Source organism: Takifugu flavidus, chromosome 1 (assembly GCF_003711565.1).
Source record: "Takifugu flavidus isolate HTHZ2018 chromosome 1, ASM371156v2, whole genome shotgun sequence".
Lineage (NCBI taxonomy): Eukaryota > Metazoa > Chordata > Actinopteri > Tetraodontiformes > Tetraodontidae > Takifugu > Takifugu flavidus.
Genome location: NC_079520.1, coordinates 17,761,294 through 17,781,824, shown reverse-complemented (window position 1 = coordinate 17,781,824; position 20,531 = coordinate 17,761,294). Strand labels below are relative to the sequence as shown.

The window sequence follows — 20,531 nt, the reverse complement described above, 5'->3', positions numbered from 1 at the left end:
ACCATTTTCAATGTTGCTCACAGCACAAACTAATAGCTCCTGCTGCTGCTTTGTTAACGGCAGAGATTTAAAAAGTATGAAGGAAAATGAGAGAGCCTGCGTGTCATAAGAAAAGGTCACAGGGAAGCGATAAAAATCCACCTCAACTAACCTCCTTCATGATTGCTTGAAATGCTCTTAAAGCCACGGACCAGAAATAATCAAATACCTTCTCATTTCTACTAGATCTTTTTAACCCTGTCAGGCAAAAGAATTTCCTCACAAATTACTCTTTCCACTGACTTCTGACTCCTTGAGCACACGTTTATACATGAGTGAATCTTTGGGCCCACCCCCTTTCCTTGATACCCTTGCTTAAGTGTGTGACTGTCATGTGAACAGGGCCGTGCACATTCTTTCATGCATGAGCCTGTAAATGCCATAAGGATGTGGACAGTCAACGGATATAAAAAAAACTACATTTTTAATCTACAGAGGCAGAAATTTGCTGGCATTGTCTACAGCCGGCTGGAGCCTATTGAACAACTTAAGTGATAAGATCTTTAAAGAACAATAACATTAGGGATGAAGTAGCTATATGATGTAGGTGTGTGCCTGGCCAGTTAATGGGTCCAGGAGGCCATTTCCTTCAGTGAAGATGTCACCGAGTGCACCCATCTGCAGAGCCTGGGATGAAGTGAATGAATGTGGAGAGTTAAAAAAAGAGGGAACTCGTGGAGGTTAAAGAACAAGAATCTCTTTTAAAAATGCAGCCAGTCAATGTTTGGCTTTAGCCGCTCCGTTGTGTTTTCTGCCTCTGTGAACCAATAAGCCTCTGAGCCGCGTGATGACACAAACGGATGTTGTGCTTGGTTTCCCAACCCCCCTGCCACTGCTCCCTGGTTGTGCATTACATTTTTTTATTGTGTTCCATCCTCCTGACACACACACACGCACGCACGCACACACACACACACGCACACACACTCTCTCTCTCTCCTCTTGCAACTTGTCTGGTTGAGCAACACAATGTGAATTTGAGTGAAGGATCAGAGGTCTTTTCCTGGGCCAAACCCCCACAAAATACCCCCAGATGTGCTCACATGGTTTGAATCAACGCCACAGACGATCACTGAGCCATTCCAATAAATGCTATCAAGCACAGAACATGTCTGCTTTTAAATACACTTAGAAATTAGTTCACAAGGCTTTAAAAAAAAAAAAAAAACTCCCCAAATTTTGAAAAACGAGACTTCATTGGGTACAACAGGTAAAGATCTATTTTGAGTATGTTTTGTTGTTGCTGGCAAACATCTAAAATTCCTGTTTAATTGTCGCATCATCATGTGTTTCTATAGTCCCGAGACAGAGAGGAAATTAGCCCTTAAGAGCCTGTGGAGATTCCTACTTTTACACTCCTTCAGCTGTGAAAGACAACAAAACTCTCTCTTCTCGAAAGGCCTGCCAGAGCTTTGAGGTAACGAAAGGGAAGAGTCTCTCCAACACCGTGTTGCTGCAATAAAACTCTTACTGCTGCAGGTACCAAGTCAAAGACTTACATTTTCAATCACCGGCAGCTCATAGTCAACCCAGGGAAACACAAACACACACCAAGCAAAAAAAAGGCATTTCAAAAGACCAATCAGACAAACAAGCCATATTCTTCACGACATTAAGCCTGTCCTGATCCCTTTCTGGCACAAGAACTATGACCAATTTCATTATTTTTAGAAACATGTTTATTTTTACATACCTGGTGTTTCCACTTCGATAAAACAGTTAGACTCAAGTGCAGTTTTTTAAAATCGAAATTTTCCCTTATTGTCAAACTATATTTCAAAATAAGCTGGAATTTAAAATCCATCCATCTGGCAAAAGGCCCGTTTTTGGAAGTCAAAAAAGACGCGAGTGTCCGGTGGGGCCCGTGGGCACAGCTATCCAGATTACCAGAGGAGCAGAAGGTTAAAACTGGCACGACAGTCTGATCTGATTAGCAGTGGCATGGCTCGTAAACCCTTGTTTGTATCAAGTGCACATTTCAGGAAACCCAAACGCTTTTGATCGTGTGGCCCTGTTCAAAGCGCCGCAGTCTCGCCGAGGTTTCTCGGAATAAAAAAAAACAGCATACCCAGCCAGGGCGCACACAGAGGCAGAGAAAACACAGACGAAAGTGGGTCAAGTATATATAATGCAGTTTACAAAGCTCAACGAGGGCGAAAACACGCAACGCTTTTGGTACATATTAATGGGGTTAAATGATTGAGGTAAAACAGGGCGGGATACACATGGACGGATAATGGGGGGGTGACTGCAGTCAATTTGCGTATTTACAGGTTATTAAAACGATAACACCCCAGTGAACGCATATGCAGACATGGGGGGTTTAGTGGAGTGAAGTTGGGAGGACAGAAAAGGCACCTACAGTGGTTGGAGCCGTTCCAGTGCTGGTTCCTGATGGACGTGCTGTAGGGATGGGGCGCCCCGGGCACCAGTCCTTTCTCTGGGATCAAGCATCCTCTGCTCTGGTTGTAGTATTCCATCATTAAAAAGGGGTTCGGGCTGGGATTCAGTCCCACCACGTCCACACTCTCATACATCATACGCAGCGAGAGAATATAGTCAGAAGCGAACTACCGGGGCGCACGCAGGAACACACGGACCCTGTGGTTGTCGGCACGCCGCAAGCAGTTGCAAACACGGGGGGACAGAAAGGAGGGAAACTGCATTAAAATCGTAGGAAAAGTGACAAATCCGAACACAGGGGGGGCCGGGGAACATTTGGCATCTTCTTTATTCCGCTGATCAAAAATCAAACTGGGGAAAGGGTCCGCGTCTCTGGAGCTTAGTCAGCTCGGCTCAGTATGAAAACATAATGCGAGAGAACAGTCTGCATGGTGCCCGACGCCGAGAACACGACTAACAGAAAACGACCCGAACGACTTCAACAAAAAACACGGGTCCGCTCCCGTTCTCCAGCCGTGACGCACAGCATTTACGGCAATATCCACAGCAGAGAGAGGATTAAATCCCAGGAAAGAGAGAACGCAGAGCTCCCCAAGCCCCCACGACTGCACGGGGAATATCACAGCGACGGCAGCCCAGCTATCAGAGAGGAGATTCCGCCCGGGCGCAGTGCGTCCTCGGGGTTACGCTCGGCCGTCCCGTCTGCGCCCGCCGAGGGTGGACTACTGCCAGCCCAGCGCTCTCCGTCTAGACCCTCCAAACACCTGGCGGCGTCTTTCGCTCAGTCTCTGCTGTCGGTTATCCAGGGTGGTGTAGGATATGCAGCGGGGGCAGCCTTGTTTGTATTCGGGGAGAGGAGCCTAACGCATTCCCACACTTTATCGTGCGACTCTCATGTTCTGCAGAAATGTGACAAGGCACAGCAGCTGAGGACTGTAGCTCCACCTCCGCTCGGCTCTTTTGCTTTTTCCCTCCCAACACTCGATCTCTTTTCAGGGTTTGCTCCTCCTACGTTTAACCCTTTCAAGGATCTCCCGGTGGATTCCCCTGTCCAAACTCGGGAGCAGGGGGCGCACTCCTCCTCATCCAATGTCGGCTGCGGAGCTTTAAATACAAACGCGTTTGCGGATATGATTAAGTCATACAAGCTCCATAATGAGCCTTTCATATCAATAAGCCGAGTTCCTAATGAGCGCTGTCGCTCCTCTTTTCCTGGAAGTTCTCCTCTATGGTTTCGGTCTTTTGGGCTCCTCCTTCCAACTAATTTGACCCTTTCCCCCGTCCTCTCATCAGTCCCTACCCTCAGACTTTTTTTTCTCCCCCAGCCCCACTTTTCTAATTTGCCTAATGCTATGCAGCTGAACTTTCCCTGAACCCAGAGAAGTAGGCAGCCTCACCTCCTAGTGACCCACTGGCTGACTCGGATTCGGCTTTCTGGCTCGCTCTCATTCGACATTATTCAAGGTTTCCCACCTTGCCCACTCGGTCGGTGTAACACCATTACGCTTTTCCTCGAGTGCTGCCCAGAGAAGCACCTTAGTCTGCTCACCCAGCACACATCCAGGCACAAAAGCAGTAAAGTCACTGAGTCATGAATCTGCCCACTTTTCCCACAGCGGAACGGGAAACTTTGGGAAGATGTATGCTGCACCACCACCCACCAAAACAGGACGCCGCTTTAAATGGTCAGCAGTCCACGCCACCTCACTGCACCATGTTATGTAAACACGGTGCTCTGCGTGGCTTGTGGCTTGCTTCCATGCCATAGTTATTACAGCATTATACATGCATAATGCATTGAGAGGTAGGGTCACATGATAGTGGCTGCTATATCAGTGTTACTGCGGTTACATACATTTGGCTGCACATATGCAGTCATTTCATAAAAATATGCTGGTGTAACACTGGATTTAAATATATTAATATGACCGTAATGGGCACAAGATCAACAACATAGTCTGGTCATATTAAAAAATATATCAAAAAGCTGAATGGCTGAAAAACACAGGAAAAATACATTGTGGGAAAACGAGTGTGACTTGTATTGTAATCTACACCACTGCCGGAACAATGCATGTCCTCTCCTCCCCCACTTTCCCTACACCTGATCCACAGGCCACAGCTGGGTCTGACCAACATGGATTTTTGAGAGGGATTATCTGCATGGAGCCTGGCAGGTGGGCTCGGCCTGCTCCTCCCCGCTGACTGTGACACTTATTTAATGCAGGCCCCAGTGTGTTTACCCTACCCGATAAGGGCCCAGTGCTCAGGCTGGGACCACCTCGACCCCTCGCCTACACTGATAATGCAGCCACACATTCCTTGACGGGATTAGTCCTATGAGTAATGGCTGCCAGAAAATGCTAATTTTGCAGGCTCTGTTTTCTTCTCCAAGGGGACAGCATTCATCCTCGAGTGATAGCCTGTGATAGCATACAACAAGCTACAGATAGCAGATTGATGACCATGGCTTATTACAAAGGAGCAGAAGGGAGAACCCTCCCCCACAACCTTTAAGCTGTATTTTGAAGCAAAACAGTCACTTTGACATTCATAAAAAGAGAGGAATATATCAAATGCCTACACAAAATAATTTGTTATTTCTGAGAGGGACTGGGCTATGATTTCCAAGCAATAGCCAGTTAGGGAATTGGGTGTTTTATCTTTCTTTAGTGGAAAAATAAGTGGTGATTTGTCACGATACTTGCAGAAGAGTGGCCAATGCTCCCTGTTGCATCATTCTTATTGAGCAAAGTCTAAAATCTATCAGAAGGGACTCATCTCACATTAGTACATCAGCCCAGGTGGCTGTTTTTCTGCCTCTTTCTGCCCCGCTCCACATAACATGGAAAAGTACTTTAGCGGACAGCAGTGCCAGATTGTGTTCAAATCCCTTAACTTGTTACAGGTTACATGGTTTGTTGCATAAATTCCAGACATGGAGGCTTCGCAGAAATAGATGATTATATGAGTAAGAAGTAATAGAGACATTCCACATGTGGTAAACATTGTGCTCCTAATGTGGAGCACATCTACCACTATAGAGTCCAGTGGAGAGAGAAGAATGAGGTGGAGGGAGTTTGGAGGTCATTCAAAGAGGTTTATGGGCAAGGGTGAAGAGGAGATTGCAGCCAGGACCTTGAGGGTGTCAAACTATTTTTACTACCCCAAATCTCCTTTCTTAGTCCAATCAGGGTTGTTAGGAAGTTGTAAAATGTTGTTCCCTAGCCATTCCCCCCCCAGGGATATATCCAAATCTCTGTTATGCTGTGGTGCAAAAGCATGCCACATACAAGTCAGTAGCATTCACCTACGAAGTGTTCAGCAGCCTAATCTTCTCCACCCCCACACTTCCCGCTGGCTTGGTCCCAGCAACTGCTTTCCTCCTGACGCTTTCAAACCAAGATTTTCCTGGATCTGCAGGTCAGCATATGTCTGTTCTTCTGCTCTGGTGTCCTTAGGTGCAGGGTCACGAACTGCATAGACTTGTCTGTTACCACTTTGCTCCTCTTGCAGCCATTGTGGTTTCTGTCTGAGCGTATGTGTCTATTTGTTTGCACAGCTGTTTTCTTTTTTCGCAGCCGATATTGGCAGCACCATCCAAACCCAACAGCTGTGGTCCCCGACTGCAAGCCGATGTGTGATGAGGGCTCGACCCTTCAATGTGAGAACATCCTGTAGTTATCAGTGCATATTAAACTGAACTCACCTCCTTCCTGGATGACAGATACACATATATAGAGCACAAAACATTAATGATCTACATTACTGTGCTTTGCTAACTTCTACGAGTGTGTGTGGGTCTTTTTTAAAAAGAACCTACTTGGTGGCTGCAGGGATTTTTTGTGAAAGGCAACCCCCCTTCCTCATTACCCTTTTAATGTCCCCCTCACAGCAGATTCCAGCATTTATGGTACTGGGCTATATCTTCCCATAAAGCCTTTTATTGTTTAGCCCATCTCTATGGTGGCTGTAACCTGGTTTTCTCATTTTTTATGGGGACCTTCACTATATCACTGGGAGGGGGGGCTGCCCACCATCGGTGTTTACCAAAGTATGGCCTACTCATAAATCCATTATGGCCAGCGGCATTCTGGAAATACCTCCACAGAGTGAGAGAAAAAAGGAGAGGGAGAGACAGAGCATAGTCTATGACTTGGAACTGTCTCCACACAGTGGCAAAAGAGAGTGGACTGATCGTAGCAAAGATCATTAAGCCTTTGCTCCTTTATGACAAGTCCATCATTTTGAAAATCAAAGGGAAATTGCTATGGATGTGACCCTGGAGGAAGGATATCTCAATATCACTCATCCAGAACTTGGAATGGCCCCCATTAGCTGTCAGAAACAGGCAGATCTTTAATTACAAAAGGATGGACATGCTGCTAATTCAATTAAAAACACAAGGGGGATACAGAAAAAAGCACCAGGAGGAAAAGAAAGGACACACAGATGAGAAAAGAGACTGAAAGAAAGATTTGGAAGATTAGAGATTAAAGAGGATGTACGATGGGGATAACCAAATCAATGAGCCATGTTAAAAGGGTTCGAGTGGTGTGTTGTACAAAGACTCTCCCAGGAGGGGAAGTGGTGTTTGTCAGCAGCAAAGACCAGGGTTTTTTAGTTTCACCACTTCATGATGAAAGTGAATGCTGCATTAGCCGTAAACAGGGATGCAATCGCTTGGAAATTGCAAGAGCAAACAAGTTCCCTATTCTTGTATGTCTTTCTATCAAGATTTAAGAGAGGAAGCAGAGGATGAAATACTGAGAGAAAATGGCATCGTCTTCATTAGTAACTATGGTGAGCAGGTTGGACCGGCATTATTTAATCAGAGACTCATATTCATACACTGAAAAAATGATCGAAATATTAATAAAAACAATAACAAAGTCTTCTTTTTAGTCATATGATTACATGATTGTGTATGGGGTTTTTCCATTGCTTTGCGTCCCAATGCCATGCTGATCTGAATGTATTATCAGAGGAGGTGAGGGAGGTGGGCTGATCCAGGGTACCTTGTGACCTCAACTCTGACCCGGCACTTCAGGACACTGGGTTATGGGAACAGTAACTGCATGGTTTAAAAAACCACAGAACTGTGCGAGGGGGGTGCGAGAGTGCAATAATCTCAGCCTACATCTTTCATAAAAGTGATGACTCTCTGCTGCACGCCTGTTACATCCTGCTTTCTGTGTCTTTAGTGTGTGCATGTGTGTTTGTGCTCCTGCCGTGCAACTGTCGACCTGGTTCAGATGTTAATGATACATCTGAAATCCCCTGCTCAGCCAGCAAGTTGTGAGCCGGGGACAACAAAGACCCACAGGAGAGCAACAGACTGCCATGGCTCAGATCATGACAAATGCCCCTGCGATCGTCATTCTGTGGCCCCTGTTACCCCAGCCTTTTAGATGAGAGGTGGGGGGAGCCCGGGGGTTGGGGATCTTTCCATTCTAACCAGGGGGTGGGGAGCAGGAGGGGGGGGGTTAATGGAATGGATGACTGCCACATTAAAAGAGAACAGTGCAATGAGGGTGTGGGAGGAGGTGTCGCAAGCATTTCAAAAGGCTGGGGTGCAGGGAATGGTTTCTTCACTTTCTCTGCCATCCTTCACCCTCTGGCATTGTTCACCAGCAGGAGTGCAAGAGTGAGTGTGTGTGAGTGTGTGTGTTATTTTTACATGCACCTGCTCAATTTAGCAAAATCTCTGTGTCAAAAGTCAAAGTCATGACATTAAGCTTGAGGACTTAAACTGGCTCTACATGGAAACATCCACATGATATTCTCACAGTCACATTAGAAACAGGTGACCAGCTCTCCAGAGATGTTAGAAAGCTCTAACACCAATGCTAATCGGCTGCTGAGTTCTTGGTTTATGCTACAACTAATGCTAAACTAAGCTTTGAGCTGCCTCTAGTCTCTGACCTGTCTAACTTCTGAAAACATTTACACCATGACCACAGGTGCCCTCTGTGCCACAAAGACATCAAATGCCCAGTTTTAATGACGCCCCCCCAATTTTTTGTCCAGAAGTTGCAAAACAGCACAGAAACCATTTGGAGTGATGTAAATAAAGCTCAGCAGTCGCCATGGCTACCCAAACCATCTGTTCCTTGAGCCCACGGAGATGGGATGTGACTCAATAGTAAGAGAGTGATTCGTTCAAAAGGCTCAGATGGGCAGATCATTAGCCGGCCACATGTTACTATTCACTGTGTGATACCAGGAAGGGAGGGGGTTGATGCAAGCAAAAGAAGCCTGATAATATTTAACTAGTGGAGATCTATCATCAGTACGGTCACCCCGCCCCAGCATCATCCGTCCTCATGTTAGCCCCGGTCCATTGTCATTAAGGCTCCAGCTCTCTTTCACTCCTCTTTCTTTTGGAGCCATTGTTCCACCTTGTATGTCGCGTCTGAACATTATTTTTCTCACTGAGTGCTGAAAAGAGGTGACAATGGCCAGAAAAATAATGTTATTGTGTCAAAACTAACAAAAACATCAGCCCCCTGGAAAAAGTCTGCATGTATTCACAGGAGCAAACTCCAGGCTCCAGCATGGATTCATCACCACATCCCTCTCCCTTGTGCACATAGACCATGACCCTGGTTTCTGCTGACTCTTTGAATAAAGAAAAGAAGTCATTTATTTCTGACTCATCTTCAGTGCAATACCTTTTAAAAGCCCTCTTTATTACGTACTAAACTATGGCTGCACCTCACTGACGACCCGATGGAGCCGGGTTCCGTTGCTTTCTTCCATCGCTCTGCTATACTCTCCCTCTTTCTTCTCTCCGCTGCCTCTGCAGCCGCTCCTGTCGCTCCATCAATGCTGAAAAATGACGGCTAAACCTCAACGTTACTGTAAGAACCTGTCGGCATGTGTGTCTGTGCATCAAGACTTAAACGACATCCCTTTACGATTTTCAACGTATTTACCACAGACTGCACGTTACACACGTTAGGAAACTCCGTTTGTACAATGAGTTCTCAACTAGCTGCGCACAATTTTTCTCTATTTGCCTAATGTCCACATCTCCACCCAACTTATTGTGTTCGCAGAGAATAAACAAGGGTTGATGCATATTTACGTGAGCACACAAGTAAGCGTCACTGAGTCTAGACCCAAAGACCAGGGGAGCGATCAGCGTGTTTGTTCAAGTGTGTGTGTTTGTGTGAGATGATCTAGATGCAACCGTGCAAAGAGTGACAGCAATGCTACTATCCTAGTTGCCTTACATCCCAGTTCCAAGCATTTCCAGAGCATCCTGGTCCATACCAGCTCATATAGATTAAGCCTTGAATGTCTTGTTTAATTTTTACATTTTTTTAAACCTGGAAAAGACTAACTCGATTACCAGAAGCTAGTCATTTAATGCTGTGACCCTGATCTGGCAGCAGTATGCATTTTCTCTGACCAGCTGTAATCTAAACGTAAAGGATGTATGGTGCCAGCTGTTAATGCAGCAGCCCTCTGGCTGTTTGACACAAGAGGACAGAAGGTTACCGTCTCCACATTACAGCAATTAGAAGTGCTTTAGTTGCTGGCTTAGTAAAAGACGTAATGGGGTTTAATGGTTGTGAGATTAAAGAATCTGCTGCTAAGCCTTGTGGGTGTGTGTTGTGAGTTAAATTCGACCAAATATCTGATGAGCTGCACCCTCTCCCTCCTCAAATCCATCCCTCCCCTGCTGACTACTAAGCCAGATTTGTGTGTGACTTTTTTTTATAAAAGAGAACATTTTAGCAGAAAGTCCTAAGACAGGCATGGGGAATATCCCCGAAAAGAGACATTTGACAACCCTCTATTGACTTCAACATTTCCTTCCTTTCAATGCGTTTCTCTGTGTAGCAAAATGGCTCTTAAGAATGTGTCACGCCACCATTGCATGTGTGTGTGTGTCTGTGTGTGGGAATAGGGAACCGGAAAGAATGTAAACAATGGGATGATTCAAATCATGAGGTCATGATGACAAGTATTATGAAAATAATTTGGTCAGATCCAAATAGGAAACAACAGTTGATACTGAAAATAACAACAAGCGTCAGCAGTGACACTCGTACTACGAAAAACAGCAGAGAAGATGGAGAACTGCCACAAAAAAATAATATAAAGTTGTGTCAGTTTGCTGATAAGGGCCAATTAATGGGCCAAAATGTTGACGCACATAGCTGATGACTGGCTGTCTGAGGGTTGATAAGAGATGATAGTTCATGTCATAGCGATGAGTGGTGAATGTCAGACGTGGTGTTTCGATAAACCGCTGGATTGCATCAGTTGATTAGTTAATCACATCACAACAGATCATGGGAATGGAAATGAAGTGTGCGTGTAAGGCCATTTAGAGGGATGATAATGTAACTGTCTTTGCAGCCAATCACATTTTAGTTTCATCTGATCTGTTAACTGGCATCTCAATGCGAATGTCTGCTGCAAAGATGTGGAGGATCCACTCATCACCGTGGTTTAAAAGAGCCCGGCTCTGAGACACATTACAAGCAGACATTTGCCTCTCACGCAGGCACAGTTTAAAAAAAAAAAAAGCATTCTGTCAGTGGTGGGAGTCTCTGTTGATCTTAATTTCTATGGAGCTGCTTTGCTGTGTCGAGGACCTGCCGGAAAGTAAGCCAGACAGGCAGAACATGGCTGTTACTGGTATTACACCTGAGGAAACATGGGAATCATTCATGAAGGGCAGGGAGCGACTGTTAAAAGACACACAAGACGCGTGTCACAAGATACCATCCATCCATCCATCCATCCATCCATCCATCCATCCATCCATCCATCCATCCATCCATCCATCCATTCACTCATCTGATCCCCATTGACTCTCTGCCCCCCGCTTTGGTGTGATCATATAAAGTATAATGGATCTACTGTCATTCACCTGCCTCAAAATTTTATAGAACTCTGTGTGCTGCTGAAAATGCCTAATGGATTCCAAACAGCAATAATAGATTGCATGTGGAGAAATAATATGAACACTTTGTCCTTTTTCTTCTGTGTACAAGCAATAAAAGGTTAGGCCCGTCAGCCTGTACAAACAACACGCCCTTTCTTTTTCTCACAGACACGCACATAGGAAACACACACCAAGGCCCTGCAGGTTTGATGTTGCAGGATTTACTGCACAGGCACCTCTGGGTACAACAGACAAACCAAGGCACTTAGGTGGAGGGCTTTGGCCTGAACTCAGAGACATTCGTAATTTGTATCCGATGTGTGTCTCTGACCGGGCCACACCCGCCGCCTAGTCGCACACAAATGGGCAACGGGTGCATACGTCCAGCTGCGCATGCACAGAGGTTGTAACCGTGAGCTGCATTAGCTCCAACCTTAGCAACAAACAAGCTAATTGAATGGAGAATCAACACCAAAGCCCCCACCCCCACCCCCAAATAATCCAAATAATTCAAACGTGTTTTCCGTGGAACTCATTTTAGTAAGTTGTGAGCTGCAGCCAGACAGTAAAGGCAAATAAGGCGCTTTGTTAGGCCGCAGACTGCCACTGACGCACATAAAGACAAAACCCCACCATCAGCAACATGCGGGCGCAAGATCATTCTAGCAAGCAGACAACAATGGACGCCATCCTCTTTCCCCCCCGTACAAAAATCCAGTTGCCTGGCAAAAATAGCTGAGTGAGACACATCACCCTGGATATTCCTGTTGTCCTGCAGCGGGGCAGCATAATATGGCTGATGGGACAACAATGGTGGGGCAGTAAAGGAGCTTAGACTGCTTCGTCTCAACCGCTTGGCTGCGTTATTTCTATATTCGTTGTTACTATACAGCAGTTGAGTGATGTCATGAATCAGTTTTTCCAAACATCACGTTAGCTTTCCCGAGTTTCGTCTCCCGGCTCACCCTTTCAGCCGTGACACGTGATTCATGCACAAGATGACTACAGGCTTCCTCAGGATGAGCTGCTGTATGGAGGGCAGGTTACTTGGATAATATCCATGTTCAGGATCAGAATGAAACGGCAAACAAGCCAGTGAGCGTGACGCTTTAAAACAAGCAATTAAACATTAGAAACTCTAATAAATGCAAACTACAACAAAAAAGATACAATATATGTTTTTCTTTTGGTTGAACTGTCATAGCACGGAGGATGTCATGGCTTCATAATAACTTATTAGGAACACTTAATGCTCCTGGAGCCCATATTCATGCCTGCAAACTGAGTCAAACAAATATTTCACTCTAAGAACAGATCAGAGTGGAGGAAGTGAGAGAAGATGTGACCTTAATTTGAATTAAGCTCAAATCTGATATGCTGAAACTATTAACCTGCAGCTTTTTCATCAAATAAATGTTGTTTTGTAAAATAATTATTGCTTCAGCAGGATCCTTTACCCTAAACGGACCTTAAGACTTGACCACGAAAACAGACGGCAAGATCCATCTCTGACGTCTTCTGTAGGTATCTGAGAAATTCTACTTCACTCTTCCCCCCCCCCCCCCCCCCCCCCCCCCGACCTCTCATCTTCTCCGGGAGCTCATCCTACCAAAGCAGGACCATTTCCTGCCCTGCAACACATCTTCTCTCCACTGTGGCTCACTTCCTGTCCAGCTCCTGGGGGAGATGTGCAACTCTATAATCAAGTGAAATGCTTTGCTGTCTGCCAGCACAGTAACCTGGTCACACAGACCTGCTCCGCTTCCTGTCTCACAGAGCACCTGGTTAGTGGGGCGGCCAGGGAGTGCAACTTCTCATACTGTCTCCTTTGGCTCTCACTGTGACTGCATTGTTTACAGAGTAATAAACAGGCATGGCTGTAGTGGGCAGTCATAAACACTTCAGATCCTCCATATATATATATTGTATTTTGCTAAAAAAAAATCCTTTTAACGCAAATTAGGATTTCAGAAGTACGTTCACAACTCCCTGAACGGACAATGAAAGCATTGTTTAATGAATGGAGCTCCAAACCAGCCCAAGACTATAGTCAAATTTTGTAGTTGTAGTGAAATTTAAATGCAGCCTATTTCTTTCCGTACCTTGTCCACATTCCTCCTGTCCATCTGTCCCGTTATCCCCCCTCCAGCCCATCTGTCTGGCATTCCCTTCCCTTATCATAAATACCTCTCCTCCTCCTGTCCATTCTGTTTCTGGCTTGCTTTAGGGACTTTAAGCGTGTTTTATTTTTGTAATTTACATCTGCCCTGACAGCCTTTGGTGCCCCTTTACCCTCTCGCCTTACAACCCTGGGTTTTACTGCAGCCAGACTGTCGTAAAAGCAGCCGCTCTTTGTAAGGAGTGAGGGACGGAGAGGGGAGGAAGAAGTCTGAGGTGCTGTCCAGAGAGAGCTGATTGTAAAAACAACACACCGCAGTTCAATAACAATTAGCTGTCTGGGGCTAGCTGTGCGTGAGCGTGCATGTGCTCACTATCACCTGCGTTTGTTTGTGCGTTCTTTTGAAAGAGGCAATTCCACAATTGGTTTACTGACTAAACAAGCTTGAGAATAACCAGGGATCAAGCATTAATCCATTTGCCATAATGTGCTTGTTTTGTACTTAGCTAGCTAGCCATAGGGGACAAAGGTCAAATGCAGTTGTAATAAGAGATGGTATAGTGTGTCCCCTTGCCTCAAAGGGAAAAGGGCAAAAAAATGAAATAAAATGCAGAAATATGAAGTCACTTGTCGTTGTCATTTTCAACTTGGCTTCGAGGTTGTTTGCCTCAGTTCTTCTCCATCAACATCATAAAGACTAGAACATGAGTAGATTTCCATTTTTAGGTGAAGCACCTCTTCAAGACTGAATGGTGCAACGTTAGAGCTGCTGCGGTGTGGATTGCTTCCATTGTGTTCGTGAAGCATCAGTGGAAAGGCCCATTAGCCAAACACAAAGATGTTCAAATTAAACAACTTCTGTGTCTCTCATATGCCTGGAAAAAAACCAACATAAGACATCAAAAGGAATCGATGCAAATAACACTGACTCAGAGAGAAAGCGGAGACCAGAGAAATGGGTAGAGAACAGAGGCAAAGCATGAAAGACTGAGGCAAAATAGGTAATGAGGGGAAAAGATCAGGGAAATGTTGTATCAAACTGGGTGAATACACACAGATAAAGAAGAGTAGTGTGAAAGCAAATGGCATGCCAAAAAATGAAAGCACCACCATGAACTTTAGTATGGATGAATGTTGCTGGCAGCAGAAATATGCTCTACGGTTAACAAGGTCACAGACTTAGCAACACCGCAGTGAAATGCTCGCTCTATTACTCACACTGTAATCTATGAACAGGCAGAAGCACACGTGCAGACCCACACGAAAGCACGCAAAACCGTCTGCACGCATGCACAGGAATAACAACTGGCTTCAAGCTTGCGCAGTGGCAAACTATGACCTCCAGTGGCTGCAGCAATGAGTACAGAGGAGAGACAGAGAAGGGGGGGTTGTCTTTGGTCCAGCCAAGCTCTCCTCTCCCTCCCTGCACACACACACCACAGTAGAGCTGGCATGCGAACAGTTAGCATGCCTTACTGAAGCATGCACCTTTGATTCTTTGGTATTTGTTTCCGTCTCGTCTTCAAAGATGACTCTGACAGAATTATAGGAGTTATGGCAGTAAAACATGCGGCAGAAATGGGAAGAGCTGGGAAGGAGGGTGACACGAGCACATGTACATCTGTTAGAGCCGGAGAATCAAAGCGCAGAGGCCGGCAGCACTGCAAAGACATAATTAGTGAACATAAACATGCATCATATGTCATCCAATCACGCCATCTGCTCTAATTTAAAGCCATGGGGACCTTTTTTTTTCTTTTCTTTTTTTTTACAGTAGTCTGGCATGAAGAAGAAACCAATTAACAATGTTGACTTTATCTTGTCACATCCACTTGGATATTTCAGGTTTTGGACTTTGTGTGAGGTTTTGAACTGTAATGCTGATGTTTCTTCACAATGTTCAGCCAACTGAGATGTCTGACGTCTCAAACAAGCAAATGTAAGAACTCAAAACAGCAAAATATATGGATCGCTGCATGTTAGTTATAGGCACCGTATTTCCATACGTTGCATCTTGTGCCTCTGTTGTTAAGAGTAAAGACTCAAGGCTTTGACAAAACATCAGAGTCAATATTGTCCCTACAGTAAATTCTGATGTCTCCCTGTATCATGAGTGCGTCAGCGGTGAAGACCCTGCAGACTGTGGGCCTTAATTCAGCGGGGCTCCGCAGCCTGATTTGCCTGTAAATCAAAGCGCAATGGGCCACCATTGTCAGAGGCTATTGTTGTCTGGCAACACAATCAAAAATGATTTACAGTGACTCAGAGGTAATGTTGTGATGCTGGGAATGAGGAAAAAAACAGCAGCACTGGATCAGAGACAGCCCAGCTGAAAATAGCATCAAGATGGGACATTTTCACTTATTTAGTGAGGTCATGATTTGCCTCCACCAAGCCAGGGGGGCTTTTTATGAATTCTTTCCACTCTTGTCCAAAGCACAGGGACACAGTATAGTTTAGCACCCATAAAATCTTAATCAAGGTTAATCTGAAGAACAACTCTACTGTCTGCTGTGGGTTTCAGGATCACACTCGATCCTTGCATCTTCTCAGTGAGACCCAGTGTGTTATTTTAATCAACTTTGCCTGCTGGCATTAATTATTCACCAGGTTGGTGAACTGGGATGGCCCTTAGGGTGAAAAGAAGGAGGGATGCAAGTTTAGCAGAGGGATAAAAAAAGAAAGAAAAAAGGTACATCTTCTGGCCACGGTGCATGGTGTGTGTGCATGTGTGTTTACATGCATGTTGAGTGCATGTGCAATCAACCAGTATGTGTGTGTGTGTGTGTGTGTGTGTGGGGGGGGGGGGGGGTATCAATGAGGCTGTGAAATTGCATGGGAGGAGGTGAGAAATACAACGAACACAGTGCCCATGTGTGTTTTTCCAAACTTTGGCCAGGATGCCAGTTCATTTCAGACAATTCCACAGGATTCCAGTCTCTTGCTGGGTTCCCTCGGAGTGTGTATCACTGTACCATAACACACACCTAGTGTGTGTGTGGCAGATCTCCTCTTGTGCCTAGAGGAGATCTGAACCTGCATTACTGTCTCCTTACTGGGGAGGTAAAAAGCAGTTCTGATATGACTGAGCTTGCACGTGTCAATGAGCTCAGGAGTGTTTATTTCTGTTCTGTGTGCACGTGTGTGTGTGTGTGTGGGTGTGCACACGCTCCTGCACCAGAAATAGAAAGAGGACCGGAGTCCCCCCTTCCCCCCACACTGATGCTCTCAGTGGGCTGACACAGAAAGCTTGTTTGAGGACATTAAATGTTCATACAAATGAATGCTGGGGAGGGGGAGGACAGGGGAAACGAGAGGAAGACGATGACAGTCTAAATAAGGAAGGAAAGAACATTATGGAGAAGAAGAAACTGCATTCTGAGAGAGGGGGGAATCCCTCATGGGAAGGAGGGAAGGAAGGATGCTGTGAGGGGGAAAAGAAAACTCTTTCCCTCCAGTCCACAGGAGGATAGCTGCAGATGCCAGAATAGCCTGGCGTTGCACTAAATCAGACCAGTTGGATCGTCATGTGTTAATGACTCTGTTAACCTGCTTCTCCCTCCTTATTTCCCCTTCACTAAAAGCCTCTGCAGACGCTCCTCCGATCCAAATTTAATCCTCAATAGAGGGCAGAGAAATAGAAGATGGGCTGCAGATCACTCCTGGGAGGCTTTTATAAATAATTTCTGGCTTTGAGATCTCTGTCTTTCAAAAAGGACATGAAGTCCTACCCATTATTATCTGTTGTATATGAGTGTCTACGGGTGCACTGACAGTTACGAGCTTGCTGTACACAGAAACACCGCCAGTGGGATGGAAATCAAAGGTGCTGGTTCCACTTAGAACAAATCTGGTGACCAAACAAGATCAAGGAAACAATATGGCAAGCTGATAAGAAGCACGGTGGTCGCAGCTATAAAGCTCTCTGCGTTGTCACCATTTGACTTGTTTGACGCAAGCTAACTTGTCATTTGTTTGATCTGTGACTTAAAGGGTCGTCTGGGAAAATGTTCAGTCCTAACAAGCGGCGAGCGCGCATGCATCACCATCTATCTCAGAGCCAGACACAATCAATAGATTGATTCCGCTCAGTAGAAGAAAAGAGAAAGAAAATACATGACACATAATAAATACACAGAAAAACAAATATGCACCAGTTATCACAGCAGCGCACCATCTTTTAGTTCTAGTTTTTGACTGAACCTTTGGTGAATAAAAATGGGATGTAAACACGAGGGAGAACATGAGTCAAATCTCAGCACCGTGTCACCCTCGGCAGTTGATCAGTCAACAGAATTTATGTTTATTCCTTCCGCATTTGCTTTTTGCAAAGGAGCAAAAAATGTGCAGTTAGTTTCCAGTTGCCATAATCAATTCAACAAACAGCTCCAGCAGCACTGGTTTGTCCTGCTAATGTGTTCAAGATGTTCACAGTGTCATAATTTAGTGAGCATTTTCCAGAGGTGGCTCATGTCAGTTTGAACAATTCTGTATGCAAATGAAGTTTTGGATCACTCTGTTCCCCTGCTTTGTGCTTCCGCTCCCTCTCTGCCTCCAACCCCGCCGCCACCCTCCCCCACTCCCCCCTGCCTCTCTCGGTTGAGTGATAAACACTGTCTGTTGGCCATAAATCCAGGACGGAGCCCTGACAGGCGTCCCAATAAAGCGCTCCATTTTCTCCCTGTTTGGAGAGTTTGTCAGGGGCCTAAAGGAAGTGAGATAACATAGCTGGAGGAGGGAGGGAGGGAGGGAGGAGGGGGGTTGGGGGGGGCATGAGATACAATATTGCCAGGGCAGCATGCACGAGAGCGTGCATACATAGACATAGTGAGGCTATTCACAGAAATGACAAAAGACAAAGAGTGAGAGAGTGAAATTATAGTCATGTGCTGTTTTCATTTAAAGTCAGATGCATCCAGAAGGATCAAACTGCCGCTTGATCTAAAGATGCTCTCCATGTATCTTCAGACGGATCCGCTTGTGACGTACATGCGCGCCAAGTAAGGAGAAAAGACACGGATGATGGTGGGACCTCACTGCTCTGCTCCTGATTTGAAATGGATGAATCCCCTTCAGCCTCGTTCACCTTGCCTTCCTCTGAACCCCTCTCCTGTATTCTCCCTCCAAGATTTCACCCATCTATCTGTCTCACACACACTCCATCACGTCCGTAATACCCTCGAGCGATTGAAATTCTTCACAAACACTCAGCGCACGCACTCTGCGCCGCTTTTATCTCTGATTTTTGACTGATGGTCGTGAGGGAGGGCGACTGTAAACCAAAACACGCAGGCAACAACCTGTGCATTTTTTTTTCTGGAGAAAAAGAGGAGAGCGAATAAGCCAAATCTTAAAAGCAAGAGAAAACAAGACTGAGCTATTCTCCTGCGAGAGGAATCACACCTGGCATCAATTCCAGTCTTGCCTGGTAGAGAAGGCCCCGGGAAGGACAGAAATAATGCCTTTCGGGTTCGTGGTTTCATTTTCCAATCAAATAAATCATGTCCTCTTAGAAAATAAGTTTTGTCTTTTAATGGCCGACCCTGCGTTTGAAGTGCCTCATGGGACAGCCAGCTTTGAAGTCAGCAGTGAGAAGAGAACATCCCTTCTGCGGATGTGTGTGTATCTGTGTGTGTGTTTTAGTTAGAGAGAGAGCGATCAGTCAAACATTCATTCCGGGGATATCTCAGTCCTGGAACACAACACCAGAGCTATGACGAAAGTAACGTAGGGTGTTGGCTATAAACGGGTGGCAAGAACCTGGGAACCAAAGTCAAATCTGCGGCTAAATGAGGAACCAAGCGCCGCCACTGAGCTGACAGCTCTTCTGGATCGTTCACCTTTCCATCCCCCAAAAATGACAAATGTCAGCTGATGTTCCTCCTGGTTTGAGGCGTGTTTGTATGTGGCTGGGCTGCAACCACATGGCCCAAAAGAGTTGACTTTTAATGTGCCTCTCACACATGTGCAGAGGGAACACACACACGCGCCACAGAGGAAAACTACGTCAGCTTCTGGGCACACGGCAAAAGCCGGCGCACCGAATGCGTCGACAGACAGACGACTACCTTAATGATAAAGACTTAAAGTAGTCCCCCTTTAAAAGCTTTTCCCTCCGAACTCCTGCAGTAGTTTCCATGTGAACATCCAGTCCAAGCAAACTGGTTTTGACATAGAGGCTATTTTCAAAGGTTTGAGAGGCGCCATTTGCCAGAAGTTGTGTTCATAGCAGAAAATGCTGCAGAAAGCCACTGTCCAGCTCCAGCTATTGATTAAACCTGTGAAAGACCTCACTATGATTTTGCATTTTAAATCATCCTATACAGGCCTTGGATGTAACTCAGCTTGGATTGTTTTTATTTCCTCTCCAATTCCATAATATATTGCAAGTTTTCCCTCTAATTTCACCATCTTTCCAGCTGAGCTTATTATTCTACTGGCTGTCTCTGGCACATGTGAAGCAGACACGGAATCCTATGAAGAACTGATGGTGCAAACACAAGTTGATGCATTATTTAAGTTTCACCTTTTAATTTATGCAATAATCCCTGTGCATAGAAACGGGAAGACTGCTCTCATTCCATCCAAACATTAGCTGGTGGGAAAAAAAATAGGAGATGTGTGCTGTACAATCAGGAGTATCGTGTTCAGTGAAGCAGGACTTTATTTGACAAATATATGGAACAAAGAGCTCACACACAAATATAAAATACGCGGACGGGTCTTTGACTCTCACATTTCTCACACGGCCACAAGAATCTCAGTTAGAATCATATTTAAATCAACATTGTTCCCAAAGTCGAACCAGCTCACCCTCACCGTGCACGCAGCCCCAACATCAGCTCTAGTTGAGCGGTTAGAATGGATGGTGGAGTCTCTCGGTGGACGGATGGATGGTTCCTATTTGGTCTCTCATGTGTTTGGGATAGAGGGCGCGCAAACAAAGACAGAGGTGGGACACGGACAGAAATACTGTAGCGGCAAGAAGCCTTGGAGACAGATAGTAAACGTGGCTCAAGTTCACCATGTTGAAAGGGGGTGGACACAACAAGACTGAGAAAGAAA

General features: G+C 45.5%; 1 protein-coding gene across 2 annotated transcripts in view; it reads right to left on the bottom strand.

The window, feature by feature from the left end:
• Positions 1 to 20,531, bottom strand: part of raraa (retinoic acid receptor, alpha a) — a 95,812-nt gene that overhangs the window by 27,412 nt on the left and 47,869 nt on the right. Inside the window, exon 1 of one of the 2 annotated variants that reach the window (XM_057026070.1) lies at positions 2,402 to 3,412. The exons of the other annotated variant lie outside the window; for it this stretch is intronic. Within the exon in view, the coding sequence (XP_056882050.1) occupies positions 2,402 to 2,579 (178 nt within the window). The 5' untranslated portion in view covers positions 2,580 to 3,412. Of the gene's footprint in view, positions 1 to 2,401; positions 3,413 to 20,531 lie in introns of those variants that run through there. 2 annotated transcript variants of the gene reach the window in all.